General features: G+C 43.9%; 2 protein-coding genes across 13 annotated transcripts in view; both read right to left on the minus strand.

The window, feature by feature from the left end:
• The window catches only part of si:ch211-232d10.1, a 257,203-nt gene that overhangs the window by 50,661 nt on the left and 180,646 nt on the right, over positions 1-25,896 (minus strand). The gene's annotated exons all lie outside the window — the stretch shown is intronic.
• LOC110438442 (NACHT, LRR and PYD domains-containing protein 3-like) overlaps positions 1-25,896 on the minus strand; it is a 94,089-nt gene that overhangs the window by 50,661 nt on the left and 17,532 nt on the right. For 7 of the 11 annotated variants that reach the window (XM_087245817.1, XM_087245815.1, XM_087245814.1 and 4 more), the window contains 6 exons: positions 16,146-16,319; positions 15,854-16,027; positions 15,507-15,680; positions 13,948-14,121; positions 13,074-13,120; positions 8,462-12,085 (listed from right to left, as the gene is read on the minus strand). In XM_087245817.1, coding sequence (XP_087101943.1) covers positions 11,559-12,085; positions 13,074-13,120; positions 13,948-14,121; positions 15,507-15,680; positions 15,854-16,027; positions 16,146-16,319 — 1,270 coding nt within the window. In that variant the 3' untranslated portion in view covers positions 8,462-11,558. Of the gene's footprint in view, positions 1-8,263; positions 12,086-13,073; positions 13,121-13,947; positions 14,122-15,506; positions 15,681-15,853; positions 16,028-16,145; positions 16,320-25,896 lie in introns of those variants that run through there. The other 4 variants (NM_001444688.1, XR_015942018.1, XR_015942017.1 and 1 more) reach the window with 4 other exon arrangements.

The raw sequence follows: 25,896 nt of genomic DNA on the forward strand, positions 1-25,896 counted from the left end.
TCTAGCTCCCTCGGGGACTTTCTTCCCCCAAGATCAAAAAGTCTGGGCCAGCCGTCAACCAGCTCCTCATATCATGAAGTACGAAGGATAAAACAAAGTCCTGACATGTTGGGAGTCAGGCTTTCCAGGGCCCCCCCTGGACACCGAGAGCACCATTCAGCGCTCTCACTGAACCAGGGTCCGCGGAGAAAGGGAGAGGCCACCTCACCACTTATGTTGGTGGGGGGCTCTGTGTCTCCCGGGGTGGGCGTTCCTCAGTGTCTGAGGGCATTGGGGGCCCCACCCCCTCTGCAGGGGGGTCAAAGAACAACCAGAGGCCAGTCTCGAGAGGCTGGTACCCCTAGCACATTTTTTGGCAGCGTGGAACCACCTGCCGATGGTGTCCCAGTGGGTCCTGTTCACAGTAAAACATGGCTACAAAATACAGTTTTGTGCACGCCCACCTCGCTTCAACGGTATTGCACCCACCATAGTGAAGCCAGAACAGGCTCTGGTTATGGAACAGGAAGTACTGGCCTTATTAGTAAAAGGCGCAATAGAGCGTGTTCTCCCACTCGACAGAGAGTCAGGGTTTTACAGCCGGTATTTTATAGTTCCCAAAAAGGATGGGGGATTGCGTCCCATATTAGATCTGAGAAATCTAAATCGGGCCGTCGGGGCCCTCAGGTTCAGGATGTTAACCATCAAAAACGTGGTGTCACAAATTCAGTCCGAGGACTGGTTTGTGACGATAGACCTGAAAGACGCATACTTCCATATTTCCATCCTTCCCCAACACAGGAAATACCTGAGGTTCGCTTGCGGGGGCGAAGCGTTCCAGTATCGGGTTCTTCCATTCGGCCTAGCTCTGTCACCTCGAACCTTTACCAAAATAGTCGAAGCGGCACTAGCTCCACTTCGTATGCAGGGGATACGTATCCTAAACTACATAGACGATTGGCTAATTCTAGCTCAGACTCACGATATGGCAGTTCGGCATCGAGATGTCGTTCTCACCCATATCAGAAGGTTGAGGTTTCGGTTAAACACCGCAAGAAGTGTGCTTGTTCCAGCCAGGACGACCATTTCTTTAGGTGTGCTATGGGACTCCATGACGATGCGAGCACGTCTGTCCCCGCCATGAATCGCTTCGATTCAGTCAACCGTACACAGAGTCAAACTAGGCCAGTTCATCACTGTGAAACACTTTCAGAGGTTGTTGGGTCTCATGGCAGCAGCAGCCAGCGTGATTCCGTTCGGTCTGCTGTACATGAGACCCCTGCAGTGGTGGCTCAAATCCAGGGGGTTTTCCCTCAAGGGGAATCCTTTCCGCATGATCAAGGTCTCGCGGCGCTGCCTTCGAGCCTTAAGTATGTGGAAAATACCCTGGTTCCTGTCCCAGGGCCCAGTGTTGGGGGCTGTCTGTCATCGCGTCATGCCTATGACAAATGCTTCTCTGACGGGCTAGGGAGCAACGGGCTTGATCCGCATGATCAAGGTCTCGCGGCGCTGCCTTCGAGCCTTAAGTATGTGGAAAATGCCCTGGTTCCTGTCCCAGGGCCTAGTGTTGGGTGCTGTCTGTCATCGCGTCATGCTTATGACAGATGCTTCTCTAACGGGCTGGGGAGCAACCCTGAGGGGGCTTCCCGCAGTGGGACGATGGGGAGAACATCATCATTACTGGCACATAAACTGCCTGGAGATGATGGCCGTGTTTCTGGCCTTAAAACACTTTCTCCCAGATCTAAGGGGCCATCATGTTTTAGTCTGCACGAACAACACATTGGTGGTCGCTTACATCAACCAGCAGGGGGGTCTGAAGTCTCGAATGCTATGCAAACTAGCACATCGGATCCTCCTGTGGGCCCAGAACAAAATCCTGTCCATCAGGGCAATGTATGTCCCGGGCCATCTGAACATGGGAGCAGATCTCCGGTCGAGGCAGGGGGTGAGATCCAGGGAATGGAAACTTCTTCACCCCGAGGTGGTGGAGTCCATTTGGGAAAGATTAAGGAAAGCGCAGGTAGACCTGTTTGCTTCCCAAGAGACCACGCATTGCGTACTATGGTTTTCTCTCTCGCATCCAGCCCCTCTGTGACTGGTTGCCATGGTTCAGACATAGCCGAGGCTACGTCTGTATGCTTTTCCCCCGATCGCTCTGCTCCCAGGAGTCCTGGAGAGGGTCCGTCAAGACTGAGTACAGTTACTGCTGGTAGCCCCGGTTTGGCCTACCAGGATTTGGTTTTCGGACCTCATAGCCCTGCTGGCGGGTCTCCCGTGGGAGATCCCCATCAGGAGGGACCTTCTGTCCCAGGCGGGAGGAATGATACTTCATCCCCTACCCGACCTGTGGAAACTGTGGGTGTGGCCTCTGAGGGGGCCCACCTCATAGAGTATGGACTGTCAACCGAGGTTGCTCAGACCATTCTAAGCTCCAGGGCTCCCTCCACAAGGAAGCTTTATGCCCTAAAATGGGCTCTCTTTTCAGCTTGGTGCAGAGAACACCAGCTGAACCCAGTCAGCTGCCAGGTAGCCTCAGTGCTGGAATTTCTCCAAGATCGCCTGTCTGCTGGGTTAGCTGCATCCACTCTGAGAGTGTACGTGTCAGCTATAGCGGCCTACCGTTCTCCCCTAGATGATGAGTCACTAGGACAGGATCCGCTAATTCGTCGCTTCCTTCGTGGAGCCATAAGGCTAAGGCCTGTCAGCACACACAGGGTACCGACATGGGATTTAACATTGGTGCTCGAGGGCATCTCTTTTCCCCCATTTGAGCCACTGCAGGAGGTGTCAGATAAGTTTCTGACACTAAAAACAGCTTTCTTATTGGCTATTTCTTCCTTAAAAAGGGTTGGTGACCTCCAGGCTTTGTCGGTTGCACCTTCATTTCTGGAGTTTGCTCCAGGCATGTCCAAAGCCTTTCTTTATCCCAGACCGGGGTACGTGCCTAAGGTGCCCACTCATGTGGCGAGACCTGCTGTGCTACAGGCTTTTCACCCGCCCCCATTTCAGTCGTCGGACCAAGAGAAGTTAAACTTACTCTGCCCAGTTAGAGCTCTGAATACATATGTTAACCGGGTTATCAACTGGAGAAAGAGTGAACAGTTACTGGTCTGCTTCGGACCCTCAAAAAGGGGGAGTCCGGCAAATAAGCAGACAATAAGTAATTGGATAGTTGAGACTATCTCATTTACCTATCAGGCTGCTGGACGCCCTGTACCTAAATTTGTTAAGGCCCACTCCACAAGGGCTGTCGGGGCCTCCAAAGCTTCTATTTCGGGCTCAGCCCTTTCTGACATTTGTTTGGCGGCAGGATGGTCGACTCCACATACATTTGTGCGTCACTATCAACTCGATGTAGACCCCTCACCAGGGTCCTCTATTCTCACTGCGTAGTGTGCGTTCACAGTCAGCAGTGAGTCTGGCCTAGTGGGTATTGCGTTCCCCTAGCGTTCTGGTTAGACGCAGTGTTGAAGTTCCCTAGAAGGGGAACGTCTCGGGTTACGTATGTAACCATAGTTCCCCGAGAGGGAACGAGACACTGCGTATTCCGCCATACTCTCTTCTGCCTGTTACTTCTTTCAAGCAAATTCGAAGTTGATACTGAATGCTCAGTACAGGCTTTTATACTCTCTGGTCTGACGACACCTGCTTAATTACATTAGATTGATTTCACATGTGCTTCAAGATGCGTATAAAAGAGGTGTTCCCCTAGCGTTCTGGTTAGACGCAGTGTCTCGTTCCCTCTCGGGGAACTATGGTTACATACGTAACCCGAGACGATTTCTCTGTCCTTTACTGTATCTGCCAGAGCACCGTGTGTTACTTTTGTCAGTCTATAGGGAGATTTACTGAATCACTAAGCCTGTTGCTGATCACCATCACCTATTTGTGCAGCTACAGTAAGGCTTATGGGGCAATTCATTACTTTTCTGCTCCAGATAAATCAGTAAATGATGTAGATTGGTATTACGCTGCTTCTTCTTGTTAAATTTCATGCAACACTTTTGTAACATCATTGCTTTTTCCTCATATTACAGATCAGAACAAAAGCGGTCAGATGATTAGTCAAAAGACCAACAAGAACAGGAACGCTTGCTTGAAGACATCCAGAGAAACAACCCACAACCTAATGGAGACCATGTGAATCAGGGTATCTTCCGTCCAATCCATATCCGTCCTGAAACAAAACAAGAAAATGAAGAAAGCGGCCGTTTTTCATTTGCTCACAAGAATTGAATTTAAATTATTTTAATTTAGGGCAGGAAAACGGATAAACGACTTCAAAATTGATTATACACATGTAGGCGGTGCTGAAACGCCAACTTTCCTTTGATTGGTCAACCAAATCTGAGCTCGTGACGTAGCCCTCAAAATAAGAGCCCTCTGTGGAGCAGCACGCAGGATTTGAACTATTATTATTATTTAATTATATATATATAAACTAAGTTTACATATTCTGTCATCTGATCAGTTAGCAGGCTTACATCAATGAACACATGTTTGACGCACGCACTGTAAAGCTGTAAAGTGTAAAAATATTATAGTTATTGCGCATTCGTCTTATTCTTCAGTAGATCTGTGAATGATGTGTTTTATTAACTGATCATTAATAAGAACTAAGCTATTAATAACTGTAATTCTCCAGATGGAAAAGGCTTGATTAAAGGCCTGTCATTTTAAAGATTTTCTACAATTTAAGAAGAATGGGGTATATGCCGAAGCATGCTAATAGGACTTTTAATTTGCCATTAACCTGGGTTAAGTGCTTCAGGCGAATTGAATGCCAATGCAAAATCCGGTGCGTTTAAGGTCTGTTTTCTTTAAAAATCAGCGATCTCCACTAGCTGAGTGATATCCGATTTAAAGTGGGTCTCAGATTGTACAAGAAGCACTGCATTAAATGACATTCCCCCACCATATCTTTATAATATGAGCATTTATTTTACCCCAGTATATTCAAAGGAGCTTCTGCGTTAGCCTGCCGATTCTGACGGGAGCGTGCGAGTAAACGGCTCTTTGTCTCGTTTTACGCTTGAACAACTAAATAAATGCTAAAGTTTATTTAACTGATTGTATTTTAATGACATCACAACATCGATGCTGTATAAGGAACCATATAAAATGGGAAAAAGTTCACAATAACAGCTCACCGGAAGTGTATCAGCATGGGAACAGCACTAGCTCGGCATATACCCTATTAGGTTAAAGAGAACTTACTTCAGAATGGGTGAATTTCTGTGCGCATCACGCTCTTTACCAGCGCTCTTCCCTTTTTATTAGTTCATGCAACAGTAAATGCATCAAATAAATGCATAAAATGCAAACAGTTGGCAGCAGCGAATAGTAGCCTATTTGCAATATTTATATGTGCTATATGGAACTGGAGCCGCTGTATAACATAATTTAGTCACAAAGAGCAAATGTCAAGTTCACTATTACTGCGACGCACAGACAGCGAGCTCATCTGTTAGTCTGAACTACAACACATTATTTATTATCAATTATACGTTTGTGTTTAATTAGTGAATTAGACACTTTCTTCATTAATCCAGGGTTTTAGAAAGTCTCGAAAGTCTTGTTGTGTCGGAAAACGCATGTGAAATAGGCATTGCAGCTGACCGTATTGTCTAGGCTTATTGCCCTGAAACTTCTTTTAGTTCAGCTCTTAAAAGAGTTGGCTACCTGAGATGTTGCTCGCGCACAGCCAACGATCCTATTGTGTTTAATTTAAACCCACTTATATAAAATACTCAGCGCAGCCTGCCCTGGGCCGATAAATAAAGAAATAAATATTTATATGAGGCCTTCTTTTCATATGTATATTTATTATTATCATTCTTACTTTGTGTGTATTTGATGTTCTTCTGTGTTTTGATGCTCTTGTCAGTGCTTTGAGTTTGAGAAAAGCGCAATATAAATAAAGTGTATTATTGTATTATTATAGCTGAATCAACATCAATAGGATCCCATTCTTATGTGAAACTGTTTGTGCTGCCTGCCATCTTGACCAGGTCTCACTGGAAGAAGAGACAGTACTGTCACAATCTATATTCTGAACGTCTCTTCATGTCCATTATTATTTACATATTTAATCAATTTCCTCCTCTCTTGCATATGTCCTCCATCAAATCTGACATGTTCTCTAGAACTCTACAGTCTCCACATTAATCCTGTTCCTGAACTCCATTAATGTCAGTGTTGAGTTTAGTGGAGTGTGTCCTCACCTCAGTCTAGTTCACATCACTTCCTCCTCTCTGTTTCTCACACACACACGCGTGTTTATTTGTCTCCACTATTATTTTAATGTTATATAAATGTCGTCTCTTATCTTCATCCTAAACTCCTCATCATTCTGTCTGAATATTTCCCTTGATAACAGATTTATTTCAGCTTTTCCTCCATCATCTGTCTTCCTCCTCTTCATCGTCTCCTGTGCAGATTGATCAGCAGTCTGATGTCCATGTGTTCCTCTATGTGCAGGTCTCCAGCAGAACTCGACCGTCCCTCTTTCTGATATCGACCATACAGAAGTGTGAACAGCTCATGTGTTAAAGCTCTTCTAGATGACCTGCGGCTGATTAAAGATGTTCAACTGATGCTGAGTCTGAACACATCAGCCCCAGGGTGAGCGCTGAGATGCCAAAATAAAAGTACAGGAGGTCACATTTAATATATTTACATTTATGCATATAAGATTTCAGATAAGGCGACGCAGTGGCGCAGTAGGTAGTGCTGTCACCTCACAGCAAGAAGCTCGCTGGATCGAGCCTCGGCAGGGTCAGTTGGCGTTTCTGTGTGTTCTCCCTGCGTTTGCATGGGTTTCCTTCAGGTGCTCCGGTTTCCCCCACAGTGCAAAGATTACAGGTACAGGTGAATTGGGTCGGCTAAAATGTCAGTAGTGTATAAGTGTGTATGGATGTTTCCCAGAGATGGGTTGCATCTGGAAGGGCATCTGCGTTTCATTCTGCTGTGGTGACCCCTGATTAATAAAGGGACTAAGCCGAACAGAAAATGAATGAATGAATAATAAATATATTCCAGCTTCATTAGATCTCTGAGACGACTGTACATTTCTTGAGTTTCTAAACTGAATTGAGATCGGGTGTCAGCTGATGTGTTCTGGACATTTTCCTCGCTCCACTTCAGAAAGCCGCCACTAAACCCTGAACCAGAACTGTTGGTTGCAGTTTGTTGCCATTATAAAGCTCAGAACTGTCAGTGTTTAAAGCTCATCGTATTAATCTAACAGAAAAGGTAAAAACACTTTCATAAATAACATTTTCATGAATAAATAGATTATAAACACATTAAACTGAAAGAGCATGGAGTAATGTTTCAGGAGGAAGAGCACACTGCTGACTCCGCTTATTTTGATGGCTTCATGCTGAAGGAGTTCAATCGACATGCACATTAAACTGCATCTGGACACATATTGGCTGGACAGAAAGCACCAAGCCTTAAATAAAAACTAATAAAATCTTCTTTCAGGGGAAGCTCGCTTGTATAAAAAGTGTAGAATGATGCTGAGTCGTCAAGAAAAGTCACAGAAGAGCTGAAGCCAACTGAGCAGAACAGAACTGGGGGGTCAAGACTATTGCTCTCACGGACAGAGCCCTTCATGTACTGTATGTCAACAGAAGTGCCGGCCGCTTGTGCTTTCACTTCAGTTAATAGTTGTTTGTTTCTCTCAGTCCTGGAAGTCCTGCTTTAAGTTTGTGGCGTTCTGTTCAGCTTTATCTGTGAGGACAGAAGTAAGACAGGTACTCAGTCTTCTAGCACAGAGTCATTGTGTTTGAACTAGACTGGCTCATCACTAATGCCTGAAGCACATCTGACTCCATGTGTTTCTGAAAGGGTTCAAATAAATTCAACCCAACGCAGAAAACATTTACACAGTGATGTAGCCCAGATCAGTGAGGCCTGCTGGCCATGTTAGTGGAGGTAAACTAAACACTGCATTTGTCCCAGCCCTCGCCTCTTGGATTTCTTGAAGCAGTAAGTGGATGAGGTTATAAGAGATTCACATGTGATTTAACAGTCAGAGGAATGATTGTGGAGCTGTGGAGCATTATTTACACATGCAGAAATGTGTGGTGAGAAAGAAGAAGAACTGGGAGAACTTTCAACATTTCTGTCACAAACCAAAGCTATCTGTCATGTCCCCGAGGCACGTCTCTGAAATTGCATGTAGAAACAAATTAATCAAATACACACAGTGTCTACATTATTTTTCAGTATTACAACTTCTTACTTGAGTTATTTTCTTGCGATGAATAAAAATAAAATTAAAAATAAGATTTATTTTGAAAAACAGAAAAACAGGCTACAGAGTTACGTCCCTCAATATAAACTCAACCCTATTACGCTAGCATTGTTCCACCTATAGCAATTTATATGTATTATTACATCACAGACAGGAAGTGACATCATTCAGCTCTCTTTAACAGCACGGTGCAAAAGAAGGCGAGATATATTGTCATTTATTTACATTTTTTGAGGTTTATTATGGTTAGGAAGGGTACGGTCAAGCTTAACAATTCAACCCTGTAACATAAAACTAAGATGGAGTATGATTGTTTTCTTAATGTCCAAACAACATGACATATTCTAGTTTAACTGCTGTCATGTGGACCTTCTCTCTTAAACCACACGAGGAGCAGCGGCCATTTTGTTTCAGTAACTCAACCCATCACACTCGACCCCGTCACTCATCTCATTGTTTCAGGGTGTAAACTTGTAACAGGATTGAGATTTTCTCCTAATTTATCAAGAACATTTCAGTAAATATACACTGACTATAACTTTATTTAGTCACTGAGAGAATATCTGAAGCAGCGTTTCCACTGAAACTGTGACACAATCTTATCTCAGACATGGCGCCCGTATCAGCAGCAGATTTTATATTGAATGTGTCCCGAGCTTCATCATGAGTTAAAGCTGATCAAATCAGAACATGTGAAGTGAAAAAAAGACTTTAATTATGTAAACAGTTCATTTGCTCATCTCTATGTCATGTGACAATTAGCCAACGTTAGAGAGGGGGTCATTAAGGGCAGAATTCATATTAATATTAGAGATAAAGAGGCTTCAGCTGTCAAAAGGTTGATGAATATCTGGTGGTCTTCTGCTGCTGTAGCCCATCCGCCTCAAGGTTGGACGTGTTGTGTGTTCAGAGATGCTCTTCAGCAGAGCTCGGTTGTAGCGAGTGCTTATTTGAGTTACTGTTGCCTTTCTATCAGCTGGAACCAGTCTGGCCATTCTCCTCTGACCGCATCAACAAGGCATCAGCGCCCACAGAACTGCCGCTCACTGGATATTTCCTCCCCTAGAGATGGTTGTGCATGAAAATGCCAGTAGATCAGCAGTTTCTGAAATACTCAGAGCACAGAGCAGCCCGTCTGGCTGTATAATGTTATTATTATTATTAAGCATTTTCATTAAGAAGACTGTTTTCTGCTGCAGTTTTTCTTGATGTTCCAGGAAATAAAGGTTTAGTCATGATGTAGCTGTTGCTGCTGTTCACTGCAGGTTCTGTTCAGCAGTATATTCGGGAACACAGGCCTTTATCAGCATTTGTAAAGGTTACTAACGCTCCAGTTACCTGCAGCACTTCACTGTTCTGAATTCTGACTGTAGTTTGGTTTAATGAAGTTTAATGTCATCTCAGTGTGATCAATGCCTAAATGCTTTACTGAAATAAAGAAGTGTTTTGGTTTATCTTAGATTTAATTTCACATTAATTAAAGCAAATTAACATTGAAATGAAAGTGTCTCCTCAACCCTGTTACGGTCTTCACCCCGTCACTGTATTCTCCACCCTGTGACGTTCATATTGTTTAAGAGAAACAATTAAATATAGAAAAACCTCTTGCTGAGGACCAGCCGCCATGTTAAGCCTGACATTATGAACATGTGGTTTGGGTAAGACATCTAAAGTTAAAGCTTTTTTAGAGAAATGAAGAGAGCACAGATGCATAAGTTGTATAATTGTAATTAAATCACATCTGAATGTAAAACTCCTCAGAAATGTGATGTTTTAGCCATTAAACTGGTTTGAGGCACACATGAGCAACAGGGAAATGTTGGTTTTACAGCAAAAGCTTTGTTAAATGCTATTATTAAACTCAGTTTAGTCCGTTACGGGGTTGAGAATAACGGCTGTGCAAATAAGAATAAAAGAGAAAATAATATAAAGCTTTAATGGCTGAGGGGGGGAAAGATGATGTTGTGAACGCTTCAATTGTGCCTCATGATGTCGGCTATTTAACAATATCATCAACACACTTTTAAACATGAGTTTGCTCAAGCTGAACTATTAGCCAACGCCAGGAATGAGCCTTATATTCTCTCAACTCTTAAACGTGCGCACACTACAAGATCTGAACACATCGGGCACAGCACACTACAGGATACTATTGAGACGACTGTGCCTGATGGAGCACATCACCCGACTGCAGAAGAACTCTGCTGTTTATTATAGGCCAGCGCACACATATCTGAGCCAATGCCAGAGCCAACAGCCTGCAGAATCAAGACAACAGCTGCTTGTTGAAGAGAGCACATCATGTCCAAACACACGTCTGATATCCTGAGGATTATTCGGGATCAGAGAGAAGACGAAGGCGGATGAACAGAAGGAATGAATATGTGATGATGCTGTAGGGGGAGAGCGCTGTGGAGAGTTTTGTGTAAAGCACCATTGACCAAACGTGTTGGGGATTTACAATGGAGGATTCTGCAGGGGATTGTGGCAGTGAACGCTTCATATGTGTTCTTCACTCTAGTGTCCATGATGAGTGTCTCTTCTGTGCACATGGAGAGACTGTGGATCATCACGGCTATCTGGAGTGTAGACGCTGAACACAATAGTTTGATATGTGGAGCAGAGTTTTCCTGAGATGTGGACAGAATTGGACTCAGTGTAAGTTTCTTCTGGAGCTGGCGATAGTCAGAGACACAGACTGAAATGGCGGCTCATTCACTGTTCAGCTGCTCAAGCAAAACTTGCTCTGCTCACCACAAGAAGAACCAGAACAGATGATGAACACCATCAAGAGATTTACAGATTTAAAGCAATTCTCTCTCTCTCACACACACACACACACACAGCAGTGAACACATGCACACACACATACACCCTCTCTCTCTCTCACACACACACACACACCCTCTCTCTCTCTCTCTCTCTCTCTCTCTCTCCCACACACACACACACACATACAAACTCTCTCTCACACACACAAACATAGACACTCTCACACTACACACACACACACACACAGCAGTGAACACATGCACGCACACACACACACACACACACACACACATATATGCACACACACACACACACACACACACACACACACAAACAAATACATACACTCTCACATGCACACCCACACACATACTCTTTCACACACAAGCATGCATGCACACACACAAATACAGACACACACACACACACACACACACACACACACACACACACTCACACTAACACTCAGACACACACACACACACACACACTGCTGCTGACTGCTCCTGCAGAGGATTCTGGGTAAATCTCTCGTCAGTCTTCAGCTCAGTTTCACTGATGATCCAGGATAAAGCCAGAACCCAGCACAGAGCGGCTCAGTGAATGTGGTCTGGACTGAGTGGATGAGGCTCATTGTGTCTCTATAGATGTTGTAGAAGATCAGAGTTCCTGCACTGTGATCCACAAACACTCCTATTCTCCTGCTGAGCGGCTTCACTGGGAGATCAGTGTGTGTGTGATTGTGCCAGAATGTGAAACTGGAGGAATCACAGATCAAACTCCAGGACTGAGCATTACATCCAAACTCACACTCAACACCTGCTCCCTTCCTCCTGATGCTCTTATATGACACTGATATCCACACACCATCATCTCCACTGCAGTCAATCTCCCAGTAACAGCGTCCACACACACTCTCTCTGCACAACACCTGCTGATAATAATCAAATCTGTGTGGATGATCAGGATACGGCTGATTCTCTCTCACACACTTCACCTCTCTGTTCTCCTCAGACAGAATGAGTTGAGTGTGTGCTGTGTTTGGATCCAGAGTGAGGAAACAGACATCTGAACACAAGAACACACACATTTACAACCACAGCTGTGTGTGTGTGAGTATGTGTGCGTGCATGCGGGCATGTGTGTTGTGTGTGTGTGTGTGCGCTTGTGTGTTCATAGCTGTTTGTGTGTGTGTCTGTCTATAAGAGGGTGTGTGTGTGAGAAAGAGAGAGAATGTGTGTGTGTTTATGTGTGTGTGAGAGTGTGTATGTGTTTGAGTGTGTTTGTTTGAGAAAGAGGATGCGTGTGTGTGTGAGAGAGAGTGTGTGTGTGTGTGTGTGTGTGTATGTGTTTATGTGTGAAAGTGTGTGTGTTTGAGAAAGAGGATGCGTATGTGTATGTGTACGTGTGAGAGAGAAGTGTATGTGCGTGTGTGTGTGTGAGAGAGAGAGAGAGAGAAAGAGAGTGTGTGTTTGATTGTGTGTGTGTGTGTGTGTGTGTGTGAGCGCATGTGTTCATAGCTGTTTGTGTGTCTGTCTGTCTGTGTGTGTAAGAGAGTGTGTGAGTGTGTGCGAGAGAATGTGTGTGTGTGTGTGTGTGAGAGAATATGTGTGCATGTGTGTGTATATGCGTGTGCATGTGGTTGCGTGTGTGTGAGTGTGTGTGAGAGACTGTGTGTGCATGTGGTTGCGAGTGTGTGTGTTTGTGTGTGTGAGTTTGTGAGTGTGTGTGTGCATGCGCGTGTGTGTATATGCTCATATGCGTGTGTGCAAATGCGTGTGTGTCTGTGAGAGTGTGTGTGTCTGCGTGTGTGTGTGTGTGTGTATGTGCGTGTGTGTGTGCGCGTGTGTGAGTGTATGTGTAGTCCTACATTTGTGCAGTCCTGCTGTAATCCTCGTGTGTGTGCGCGTGTGTGTGTGTGTGTGTGTGCGTGAGTTTGAGTGTGCGTGTGTGTGTGTGTCTGTGTGTGAGTTTGTGTGTGTGTGTGTCTGTGCGTGCTTGTGTGTGAATATGTGTGTGTGTGTTTGTGTGTGTGTGTGTGTGTGTGTGGTCCTACATTTGCGTGGTCCTGCTGTAATCCTCGTGTGTCCTCCATGATCCAGACTGTAAACACACACAGATGGAGAGAATGAGCTGTTTAGTTTCCCCCTCAGCTAATAAGCTAAAGCTAGCACTGAGCCGCTCAGCTACACGCTCCAAACTCTTGAGCTAAAACACACAACACTTGTTGGTTGAGCCGGGATGCACAATGAATGTAACACAGTGCGTTCTTTTCCTCTGCTGTTGGTGAAGCGAGCGCAGATACTGCTCATGTTGATGGAGACACCCTGCTGCAACATTCATTTATTACAGTGATCACACTTAGCTTTGCCATCGTTCTTCAGCACATGCAGCCTTTGAGCACATGTTGCAGTCCATCTCTAAACTATGTTCAGATTATTAAAGCTGCTCGCCAGCGCCCAAGTTCCTGACAGATTAGCAAGTGAAAAATACACATGTGTGCACAGAGAAGAGGAATCCAGATGTTGATTTTAGAACAAGAGTCTGAACATTAATCCAAGTGTCTGATTCCAGAATCTGAATCCATCTTCAATCCCCAACCCTATTCCTGACCTGATATTGTAGGATTCTTCAGCAGAAATGGAGGAAGAAGTTTCTCTGCTCAGCTCAAATGCTGAAACTGTACAGTGTGTCCCGCTTAATGTCACTGTAACTGAGCCAATACACTCCAACATTTACAGAGGAGATTCATTTCACACTCAATGATTTGCTCTTCATAGACATGACTGGAATACTCTACAAGCTGTATCTTCTGTCTGTCCTCACCCCATAACCCTCACAGAAAACTGAAGCTGATCACAAAAGAGCTTTCTAGTGTCTTTTTAAAGCCATTCAGTGTAAAAGCACAAGGCCAGTGCTGCTCCACATACTTGAGTTTGTCCAGTGTGTAGTTTGGATCCTCCAGTTGTTCAGAGAGCAGCTTGACTCCTGAATCTCCTGGATGATTGTAGCTCAGATCCAGCTCTCTCAGGTGTGAGGGGTTTGAAGTCAGAGCTGAAGACAGAAAACCACAGCCTTCCTCTGTCACCATACAGCCAGACAATCTACAAACACAGCAATAGTCCACATCACACAGTTGGACAATCACACATCTCTTTGTGTTGTGAAGATGCTGACTGCTGTTTCTGCTCATGTCAACAGCAGTGATGAACACACACATCCTGATCAGCTCTCCTTATTGATCGAGCCCTCACATCAGCAAACACACACATACACTCAACAAGGACTCGACATCATCTGTAGAAGTTTATATCAATATAAACAAAATAATACCCCAGCACATTTGGGCTCCGCTTCTGGTAATATTTAAGGGCTGTTCACACAGAAAGTGATGTTGAATGTTGACACCCACAGACAGACACAACCTGGTAAAGTTTTCAAACAGTGAACTGAGACTGCAACTATTAGTGAAATCTATATTAAAGCTCTTCAAATATGATTTAGATTTACAGTAATTGTTTTTCATGTTTAAATCTGATTTATTCTTGTGTTTAAAGCGTTTGTCATTCCTCTACTTCAGTGTCTCAGACTCATTCAGAAATGATTATTTTATTTATTTATTATTTATTATTTTCCAGATTTTTCCTCTTATTTTAATTTCATATTTAATATTTTTTTTCTATAAACACATACATTTAAGTGCACTAGTTTTTGGACTGTTATCGTGAGTTATTTGGTTAGATGAGCTCCAGATTTGGCTAATCTATTGTATATGCACATATATAATACTGTAGAGCTTCCTATTAAACTATGAATGTAAAAGAGAGATTAGTGAGGGCTGTACTTATATATGCTGAGCACTGTATATTGTTCACCCAGAGTGTTTACATGGTCACACAGCAGTAACACAACAAGTATTGAGTTTGGGCTAGCTTCTGCAGATGGACATTGCTGTACACTGCCCTTGATGGGTGAGTGGGGGAGTGTCTGTTGTCTCTCAGGTGTGAATTATTCATGAGCATTGTCACTCACACATACAGCTGAGATCACCCAAAACACACTTAACAAAATGTAGATCATTGTAATGTTTTCTCTGAATGAGAGAACAGAATAATTTCACATAATTGTGCAGTAAATATTCTAGTCTACAAGACTGCTTACTCTAAACTCTTGTTCAGGCACATTCAGTCTGGTTTTAGATTCGTATTTCAGCTACATTTGTTTCTCTAAAACCTACTAACCACACATAATATTTATTTCTACAAAACAGATGTCAGGGCATGTCAAAACATCTCAGGGGCCAAAATCACCTCAGACCCCTGAGGGTTAACTACAGGTATAGTATGAGCAGTGTGAAACACAATCACTGATAAACCAGAATTCCTGTTATCTGGGGTTTAGTATCACCCAGGGTTAACATGTTTAAGCATGAAGAGCTCTAATATGAAACTGTCTGACTGTAGTTATTGTAGAGTGGAGAATCATTTACCTCAGTGTGTCCAGTTTACAGTGTTGACTCTTCAGTCCATCAGAGAGCTTCTTCACTCCTGAATCCTGCAGGTCATTGTTACTCAGGTCCAGCTCTCTCAGCACACAGTTTGAGGATTGTAGAGCTGAAGACAAACTCTCACAGCACTGAACAGTGAGATTACACATGACCAATCTGAGAAAGAAGAACACAGATTACTTAAAACCACACTGTTAATGTGATCTGTCTGATGTAACAAAGCAAAAAATCAACCAATCAATCAATCAATCAATCAATCAATCAATCAATCAATCAATCAATCAATCAATCAATCAATCAATCAATCAATCAGGTGTTTAAACTCAGACCTCAGTGTGTCCAGTTTACAGTGTTGACTCTTCAGTCCATCAGAGAGAAGCTTCACTCCTGAATCCTGCAGGTCATTGTTACTCAGGTCCAGCTCTCTCAGCACACAGTTTGAGGATTGTAGAGCTGAAGACAAACTCTCACAGCACTGAACAGTGAGATTACATGCGGCCAATCTGAGAAAGAACACACATTACTTAAAACCACACTGTTAATGTGATCTGATGTAACAAAACCAAAAATCAATCAATCAATCAATCAATCAATCAATCAATCAGGTGTTTAAACTCAGACCTCAGTGTGTCCAGTTTACAGTGTTGACTCTTCAGTCCATCAGAGAGCTTCTTCACTCCTGAATCCTGCAGGTCATTGTTACTCAGGTCCAGCTCTCTCAGTACACAGTTTGAGGATTGTAGAGCTGAAGACAAACTCTCACAGCACTGAACAGTGAGTTTACACATGACCAATCTGAGAAAGAAGAACACAGATTACATTAACAGAGTGATTTCAGTCATTCATCTGATGTAAAAACAAACTATGAGGTTAATAATATGACAAAACTATTGGAATTTGTGTCAATTAGAATTATTGACTATTGTTATTTAATAAAACTGAATATTAAATGTCATCTAATATAGTCTTGAACATATTTAATGTAAAAAAATGCAAAATTTTAGTTTATGTGACGGGTGGCAGGTGGGCGGATGGAGCTAGACCTCCAATCTGACAATATTAATGATTTACCCGACTACGCCACCTTGGGAATTTCACCCAAAGAATTTAAATACACGCACCACCCATATAAAAGGCACGCACAAGTTCGTTCCACCCAATTGCAGTCAGAGACATTGGCACGGTACAAAAATAGATTTCTTTATTAATAAATCTCAAAAAAAAAAAAACAGGATTAAAACCAATATTTCGACATTGACATGACAGTTTGTAAATTTATAGAGGTGCCCCAGGGCCAGAGCTCGCCAGCATTAGGGAAAGTGGCCAAACTGTACTTCAGGCAAGTGAAAACCACTACAATCCACTGTGTAAAAAATAAGAGAGCACCCACACACACAAACCAGCACACAGTGATCACTACACACTGTGAGAAATTCTAAAAATGTCCAATAAAATTAGCCTCCCACCCCAGGGAGCTCTGGCTCTGTCACCAGCCGAAAAAGTCGGACCACTGCCCTGCAATTAAACAAAAAAATAAATCCGTTACACAAGTAAATGATTAGATAAACTGTTAAAAAGGCCATTATAATCTTGAATGTGTTGACTCTGCTGATCGCAATTCTCTCTCCCTTTTACCGAGACTGAGTGAAAGGCAAGCGGCCAATCAGCATTCGCTGAGAGACACGCAGCCAGCCTATCGGCTTCGCTGAGCTACGTGCAGCAAAACAACCCGCCCACTGCGCTCGGCAGATGTGAAATTGAGCTTAACTGATCGCAAACAAAGCTTACTGACTATAAGTCGTGTGCGTATATGAAAGTAAGTGTGTTTTCTGACTTTTGTGATATTATTGTAATTGCTGTAGGCTTAACTTTTTGCTGTTCATTTAGCGGTTTTCTTTGCTTTCACTTTTGCGGAACATGCCCAGGCATGTCCCCAGTGAGCACTATGTGTTCTGTATAGCTGCCTTATGTATATATTCATTTGTTCATGCCTCAGTCATCTGTTTCTTATATCTATTTATCTGTTTATATGTACATTGTGATAAATTTTTCTCATGTATATTTACTTTTCTTCTTTATTTCTGTTTTATAGAACCCCCCCCCCACAAACATACACACACACACATATATACTTAATCAATAACCTTGGCATACTGAGTTGTGGTGACAATAAACGGGTTACTCCCATACCCAAACCATCTTGTACGTCTCTTACCGGACACCCTGTGGTGGGTTTCAAATTAACTGGCAACATAACTAAATGAGATTGTGCTACTGAAGTGCACTCATTTTTACATAAACAAAATACAAAAATGTAATAAAGTTGATAAATGAAAACAAAGAAAAGCAACTAAATTCCACCTTAAACAAAGGGAGGAAACAATTAAATCTTAAACCAAATTAATTACTAAAGAGAAAAAAAATAAATCAAACATCAATAATAAAAATACAACAGTAAAGATTCACACAAAATTTAAGGAAAATCTCAAAACATGCTGGATGAATAAGTCAAAGTAATAAAAATAAACAAATAAATACAGCCGCACTATATAGATTTATCCAAAAGAGAAAATGAAACCCAAACAAACTAAGAGAGATAAATGTACCAACAAAAATAAGTTAAACAGTCCTTGTGTAACCAAAGACAGAACTTAAAAGGATAAACAATTAAGAAAACAAAACGGAAGACAAAATCTAAGAAAACATGAAAAAAAAACACGGGAAACAGGACAGCACTGTAGCCGCACACGGATGCGGAGCGCCCGACGGAGCTCCCCTCGCAGAGTGCCACCCAGCCTAAACAAATAAGTCAATCGTCATGATAAAGTCCAAAATCTGCTACAAGCCATTTGCAACTACATGCAAACACCTACCTACTGCTCACCGAAGGGAATCGGGGTTCAATCAGTCACTCAAAAGGCAGATAGCACGAAGATTTCAGTCAACAGCCGGCTCAGCCAACAAACAGTCGCGCATCTGCATCTGGTTCACGCTAGAGGTCTGCATTCCCGCGGCTGTCCCGCGGGCGCCGCAGGACCCGACCAGATTTCTGCGGCGCGGGAATAAATTTCCGAATAAATCGCGGGAGCAGTCAGTAACGGGTTTAAGTTGGGACGGGAGCGGGCTGTCTAGCAATATCGCGGATATTGCTATGCGAATGAGAGAAAGAGAGAGCTTTGCCTGTGTGTGCTTGGTGCTTGTGTGTGTGTATGTTAGTGCGCGCGTGCGAATGAGAGAGGGAGAGCTTTCCCAGATAGCAAAATACACTCGGGCCAGTTACAGCTAGATTCTCGCCAGCCGGAGACTTACCACACAGCCCAGCTCCGGCTGCCGGACTCCGGATGCTTGTGGACTCCCTGCCCGATTCCGGACCGAATCAATCGGGCCTGATGCGGCGGCCGTAAGCGAGCCGACGCTGCCGCATCCGCGCCGGAATCGGACTCAGTATTTATATACCTTCATATAAAACCTTTTGGTATTACATTGGTACTTGATACATGGTATTACAAGCCTTTGAGTTGATATAACAGCAAACGCCTGTGTGTCTGCCTGGTGCTTGTGTGTGTGTGTGTGTGTTAGTGCGCGCGCGTATGAGAGAGAGAGAGATTTGTCTGTGTGTGTGTGCTTGGTGCTGTGTGTGTGTTTATATAGACAGCTTGGCTGTCTGGACTGTATAGCTGGGGGGATTTTCGGTTTTGTTCTCCCCCACTCTTTAGCGGGATCGGGCGCGGCGGCCAGAAAACGGGGCGGGTCGGGCAGTGGGACAATAAATTCTTAATATAAGCGGGAGCGGTCGGGTTCGGGCTAAAACCTGGCGGGTGCGGGCGGGAGCGGGATTCAAAATTTAGTCCCGCGCAGATCTCTAGTTCACGCAGCTGAGAAAAGCGGACACAGCGTTTCCAAAACGATCGCTACAACCAAAACATGAAACAGACGCTTGCTTACCTTTCCCAGTCCCTACCAGGGCCGGAGTGGGACTCCTTTTCAGCCCTGGAGTTTCAAGCCTCAGACCGGCCCACCTCAGTTCACGACTGACTATATTAAAATAAGGTCATTTTCAATTCAGTTTCTAATGACACTATCACGTCTTTTTTTGAGAAAACAGCTGCTTTAGAACTTCAAATGTTCAACAACCCTAACAGTATTATATGTCTTAACAATAAAAATAAAAATTACTCAAACAAGGATCGAACCCAGGTCTACGGGGTCGAAAACTAACATGCTATCCACTGAACGACAACAGCTGTTCAGTGAAAATCGACTAAGTTATATCATCATTAACCTGCAGGCTGCAACTTGCTCACTGAGCTGCAAAAACATAGATAAAAAGAGTAGCGCTGCGGTAAAATAATGAATAAAAAGGCTGTGGTCAAGTAAATAAATAAATTAATTTAAAAAGTGTGACTGTTGAGAGCAATCAATTCTGGAGCTATGGATACCGGCCTTCGCGGCCAAAAAACGGACCGGCCCACCAGGAATTCTCCCGGTCCTCCCGATTAGCCAATCCGGGCCTGGTCCCTACACACGTTCTAGCGTTGGCGATTACAGCAAACATTTCAGGCGAAGCAACTTCCAGCCCGATCAAAACCCCTTACCGCCCTCAACAGGTGTGGGAAGTGACGAAGCGCGTTCACGGCGCCACAACTAATCAGGTGACGCATCCCAGGTAGCAAATGCTCCCCTCTTTTTATAGCCCGAATGAAGTTTTGTGATAGGACAGAGAGAAGGACCCGTAAATTAATGACACTAGGCAACTAATTACCTCTCCTGCCACATTTAGATAAGAGGACCACGAGACTTTATATATTTATGAACCTGCAAAATGCAAATGATCAGAGCCTGTCAAACCTGCAGGGTCCAGAAACCTCCTCAGACCTCATCCACATTGCTTCTCTTGTTTCAGTTTTTTTTTTTTTTTTTGTCAGAATGACCAAAACATCTGACAAATTCCTAAATATATCTTTCCAATAAACCAATTTAAAAATGAACTATAAATATGATCATTAAAAATATAAAATATAAATAAAGATTTAGAGGTAATTAATTAAAATAATAATTAAAATACACTGATTTCCTGATCTGTTTAAGAAAAAGAGCAACTTTCATTTGAGAAGCAGCATTTTGCAGTTTCTCCACTAATGCTCTTAAATATATCTGGTGTAGCGAGTCTACTGATGCCACATCGCCCTGGTCACAAATTCACCCCAGCTGGCAACTCATCAGCACCGGATCGCTCACAGCTGGACCTCATCAGCCAGGGAGAGATAAAAGTCCGCCCCACACAGGAGGAAATCGAGCTTCATTTCCACATGACTCCCTGCGCTAACGCTTGTCTCTCTCTGTCTCTGCTATCGCGGCAAATCAATGCCAATATTAATCGAGCGCAGAGGTGATGTTTGAGCGTGAGGAGAAGTGAACCGTGAGCAGATTACAGGCCTACACGCGAGAAAACTAGTGGTGGGCAAAGCGAGGCTTCGTGAAACACTGAAACTATAGAAGCAAATGTGTCGAAGCTTCGAAACGTTTCGAAACACCACTCTACGGTGACATCTAGTGGTCATTTTATTTGTATTTCACTGAAACAGCTTCAGCAAAGAACAGTTGAGCAAATTAAGGTATGAAACCCCACTTTGTAGCCTAGAATATCAGAATGGTTTAGTCGAGCGCTTAGAGTTCGTGACCTCCAAGTGGGAATAATGGGTTAAAATCCAGATTGATACAGTTATTTTGAAATGCTTTAATACCAGTTGGTAATGCTTTGGTATTGTATCGTTTTGTTTCAACATTGCTCTGACATACGAATAAACACCTTGTAAATAAATTTGTATTGTTTTGTTCATAAAACAGGGTTGTTGCTAGATCAGATACAGTTGTGGCCAGAAGTTAACAATAATTATATTATTATATTATTATAATATAATTTATATTATTAATTAAATTTCCTATTGTATTTTATTAACGTCTATCCAAAACCTAAACCCATCACAGTACAGTAAAAATATGAATTATTGTTTTGCAGTGTTACAAAAATGATGCTAAATTGATGGCATATGCGCAGCTGTATCCTATCTAGACTACACCATAAAACAGAAACATGATTAAAATATATAAAATCATGATATTGGAGTATTTGGACTAGTCGGAATTCGAACCCACAACCAATTTGTAACAGTACTTAAGTGCACACGCACGGTCCACTAGGCCATACAAAACAGAGTAATAATGTTGATCATGCCAGTCAAATGGAGATTCTCCGGGTCTTGAAATGCCTCTGAAATGATCAATGCTTTGAATCGCTTTAGTCACGTGACCAATTGTTTCGAAACACTTTAGTCACGTGACCTGGGTGTTTCGGATCATGCTTCGGTGCAGTGTTTCGAAACACTTGCTCTTCAGGATCTCGACACTGTGTCGAAACGTCAGTTTCACGTCAGCCATCCCTAGAGAAAACTACAGCTCGCGAGCGCACAGGGGATCTTCACGCGCACGCTCAACTGATCCAGCGCGAGAAAACAAGTCCCGCGTGCGCACATCATCATCTGTGTGCACGATGTACGCTCTCGCGAGCGAGGTCATGCCTACAGCGCGCGTGCGCTGTAATATCTCAGCACTTTATCGCATCCTCCAACCCACCAGGGGGCGCACATGTTGCCCTATACTCCTCAACATTAGATGGCAGTAGTGACTCTTGTTCCTCTAAACTCTCCTGTAATCAGCGTAACCACTACCACCTGTTCTTTGCCCTATATAAGACTGCTTTGTATTCTGCTCTATGTTCAGTCCTGAACTAATCCTCTTGCTGCCTCGTCCAGTTTTCAGTTAAGTTGTTCTCAAGACTTTTTGCTTGTTCTCAAGACTTGTTTGCTATTTTGGCTGTTTGATTGTTATGAGACCCTTGTGTCTATTTTATTTTGTTTGTATTTTCAGGAAGCTCGGCTTTCCTATTTTTGTTGTACTTTTTCAACCCTGGCTGTAGAGAGATATTATCTCTCCCTTTTGTCAAATTTACCTCAGTAAAGACTATATATTTTTTTAAATTCATCAGTTGTGGACTAACTTTGTTCCTCCTCTGCTCTTGGGCCACCAGTTGCTGACTTAGCTCATCTAGTAAGAACTACTGCTAACCACACCGTAGACCCGGGTTCGATCCCCACTCAGATCATTACAGCAGGACTGAACCATGGAAAACCGCCCAGCAGAGGAGGCTGCACCAGTCTCAAATGTGGATCGCATTCTTGCGGCACTTTCAGAACAAGCCACCGCTATTCAGCAGCATGACCAAACTTTATCCGAAATTCTTAGCCTCTTGAATCCCCACTCTCAGACTACAATGGCCCAGGTAGTTACGCCATAGTCTGTTCCCTTGTCAACACCTGAGCCCAAGTTGCCCCCTCCCCAGCGCTTTGATGGCAGTTTCGAGAACTGCAGGGGATTCATTACTCAATGTACTTTGATCTTTCAACTACAACCTAGTTGTTTTCCTACTGACTGCAGTAAGGTGGCATATATAATTACACTCCTCACGGGCAAGGCTCTGGATTGGGCCTCAGCCTTGTGGGATAAGAAGTCCCCTGTAACCACTAATCTCCAGCTCTTCCTAGCAGAGATAAAGAGAGTGTTCCTCCATACAGCAGACAGTGGAGAGGCGGGACGCCGTCTCCTAAGACTATCTCAGGGGTCCCGCAGTGCCGCTGAGTTTGCCATTGAGTTCCGTACTCTGGCCACCGAGAGTGGGTGGGGCCAATCTGCACTTAGAGCGATCTTTCACAATGCATTGTCTCCCAAGTTTAAGGATGAACTGGCATTCAGAGACTCCCCATCAGACCTTGAGTCCCACAACCGCCTTAAGGAGCGGCAAACAGAGAGAGAGCAGGACACAATTATGACCCGTCATGACAATGTTGTTTATCCCACACTGGATCCTGAGGAACCCATGCAATTAGGGGCTACAAGGATCTCGCTCTCTGAAAGAACCCGACGAATGAAGGAGAAGTGCTGCATTTATTGTGGGAAGCCGGGTCATTTCCGGGCAACATGTCCAGAGTTGTCGGGAAAAGTCAGATCTCGTTCCGGTGTAGGGGCCCCGGGGCGAGAGTCGGTGTGATTCCCTTTCCTATTTTCTCTGGTTTGACCATCCAGGCAGTCATCTCTCTCCAACAACCCCACGAGGTGGAGATCTTCATTGACTCAGGTGCAGCAGGAAACTTTATGGACCTCAAGTGTGCTCAAGATCTTTCCTGTGATCTCCTAACCCTGCAAAACCCCCTTAAAGTCTTAGCAGTAGACAGCAATCCGCTAGGCTTAGGCCACATCCACCAATGCACCACAGCTCTCCAAGTGAGAATTGGAGATCATGAAGAAAACCTTCAGTTTCACATCATTCATTCCCCCAAGATCCCCATAATCCTGGGACACCCCTGGTTAGTAACCCATAACCCACTTATTGATTGGTCTAAAGGAGTTATAGTAAGTTGGAGATGTAAGGGCTCCAGTTTGAACACCATGTTTGGTCAGTCAACCAAGGGTTCAACCCTTTGCCATTGCCCTCTTCCCCTTGAGACTCAGCCAGAACCCCCCAGGCACACCAAGGCCATCCCCCTGGACATCATGACTATTCCCAAGCCACAGATTGTTCCCAAGTCGCTCAATACTCCCCCCGAGATATCCTGAGTTCCCCCCGAATACTCTGACTTAGCTGAGGTCTTCAGTAAGACTCGAGCAGCCTCACTGCCCCCTCACAGGCCGTATGATTGCCCCATTGATCTATTACCTGGAACCTGCCCACCCCGTGGCAAGTTGTATTCGCTCTCTGGGCCTGAAAGAGCTGCTATGGAGAAGTATGTACATGAGTCCCTAGATAGTGGTTTTATCCGCCCCTCCACGTCACCAGCCGGGGCAAGATTCTTTTTTGTTGGTAAGAAAGATAGTTCCCTTAGACCCTGCATTGACTACAGAGGTCTCAACAGCATTACAGTCAAGAATCGCTACCCTCTTCCTCTAATGACAACAGCCTTCGAGATCCTACAAGGAGCTACCATCTTTACCAAGCTGGATCTCCGTAGTGCATACCATCTAGTCAGGATCAGGCAAGGGGATGAGTGGAAGACCGCGTTTAACACTCCCACTGGCCACTATGAGTACCAAGTTATGCCCTTTGGATTAGCCAATGCCCCAGCTGTCTTCCAGTCATTTATTAATGATGTACTACGAGAGATGCTTAACATCTTTGTTTTCGTCTATTTGGACGACATTCTCATCTTCTCTCATAACCCCGAGGAACATGTGATACATGTTCGGAAGGTACTGATTGAACTTCTCAAACATGGGCTTTTCGTAAAGCTAGAGAAGAGTGAATTTCATGTCTCCTCTGTCTCTTTCCTTGGATTCATTTTTTCAAAGGGCAGCTTACAGATGGATCCCAGCAAGACTAGGGCAGTGCTGGACTGGCCACAGCCCACCTCTATCAAAGAGGTGCAGCGCTTCCTAGGGTTTGCAAATTTTTATAGGAGGTTTATAAGGAACTTCAGTTCTATTGCCGAACCACTAACTTCCCTGACCAAGAAGGCGAATACCCCTTTCACCTGGAACGATAAGGCCAGTAAAGCCTTTAACACCCTCAAACATAGATATACTTCAGCACCTATCCTCACTTTACCAGATCCTGAGTTGCCTTTTATCCTGGAGGTGGATGCATCAGATATAGGGGTTGGAGCAGTTCTATCCAAAAGAAGTAAAGCAGACAACAAACTTCATCCATGTGCCTTCTATTCCCATAGACTTACGCCGACTCAGGCCAACTATGACATTGGAAACCGCGAACTACTGGCTATTAAGTTAGCTTTGGAGGAGTGGAGGCACTGGCTTGAGGGAGCATCTCACCCCTTCCTCATTTGGACTGATCACCAGAACCTCACTTACATACAAAATGCCAAGAGATTGAACGCTAGACAAGCTAGATGGTCACTGTTCTTTAACCGTTTCAAATTCACACTTTCCTTCCGCCCAGGGTCCAAAAACATCAAGTCTGACGCACTCTCAAGACAGTTTGAACCTTCTGAGAAGCCATGCTGCCCCGAACCCATCGTGCCTGGCTCCAGAATTGTGGCTCCAATACTGTGGGATCTGGAGTCCTCAATCAGAAAGGCACATCAACATCACCCTGATCCAGGTAATGGACCATCTGGGAGCTTATTTGTCCCTAACTCTATGCGTTCTGATGTCTTACAGTGGGCACACTCCTCATCCCCCTCAGGACACCCTGGTATTAACAGAACCTACAAATTGATTTTGAGGAAGTTCTGGTGGCCAATGATGCGAAAAGATGTGCAAGAGTTTGTTTCTAGTTGCCCCACCTGTGCTCAGAGCAAAGAAC

Source organism: Danio rerio, chromosome 4, assembly GCF_052040795.2.
Source record: "Danio rerio strain M-AB ecotype USA chromosome 4, GRCz13ab, whole genome shotgun sequence".
Classification (NCBI taxonomy): Eukaryota; Metazoa; Chordata; class Actinopteri; order Cypriniformes; family Danionidae; genus Danio; species Danio rerio.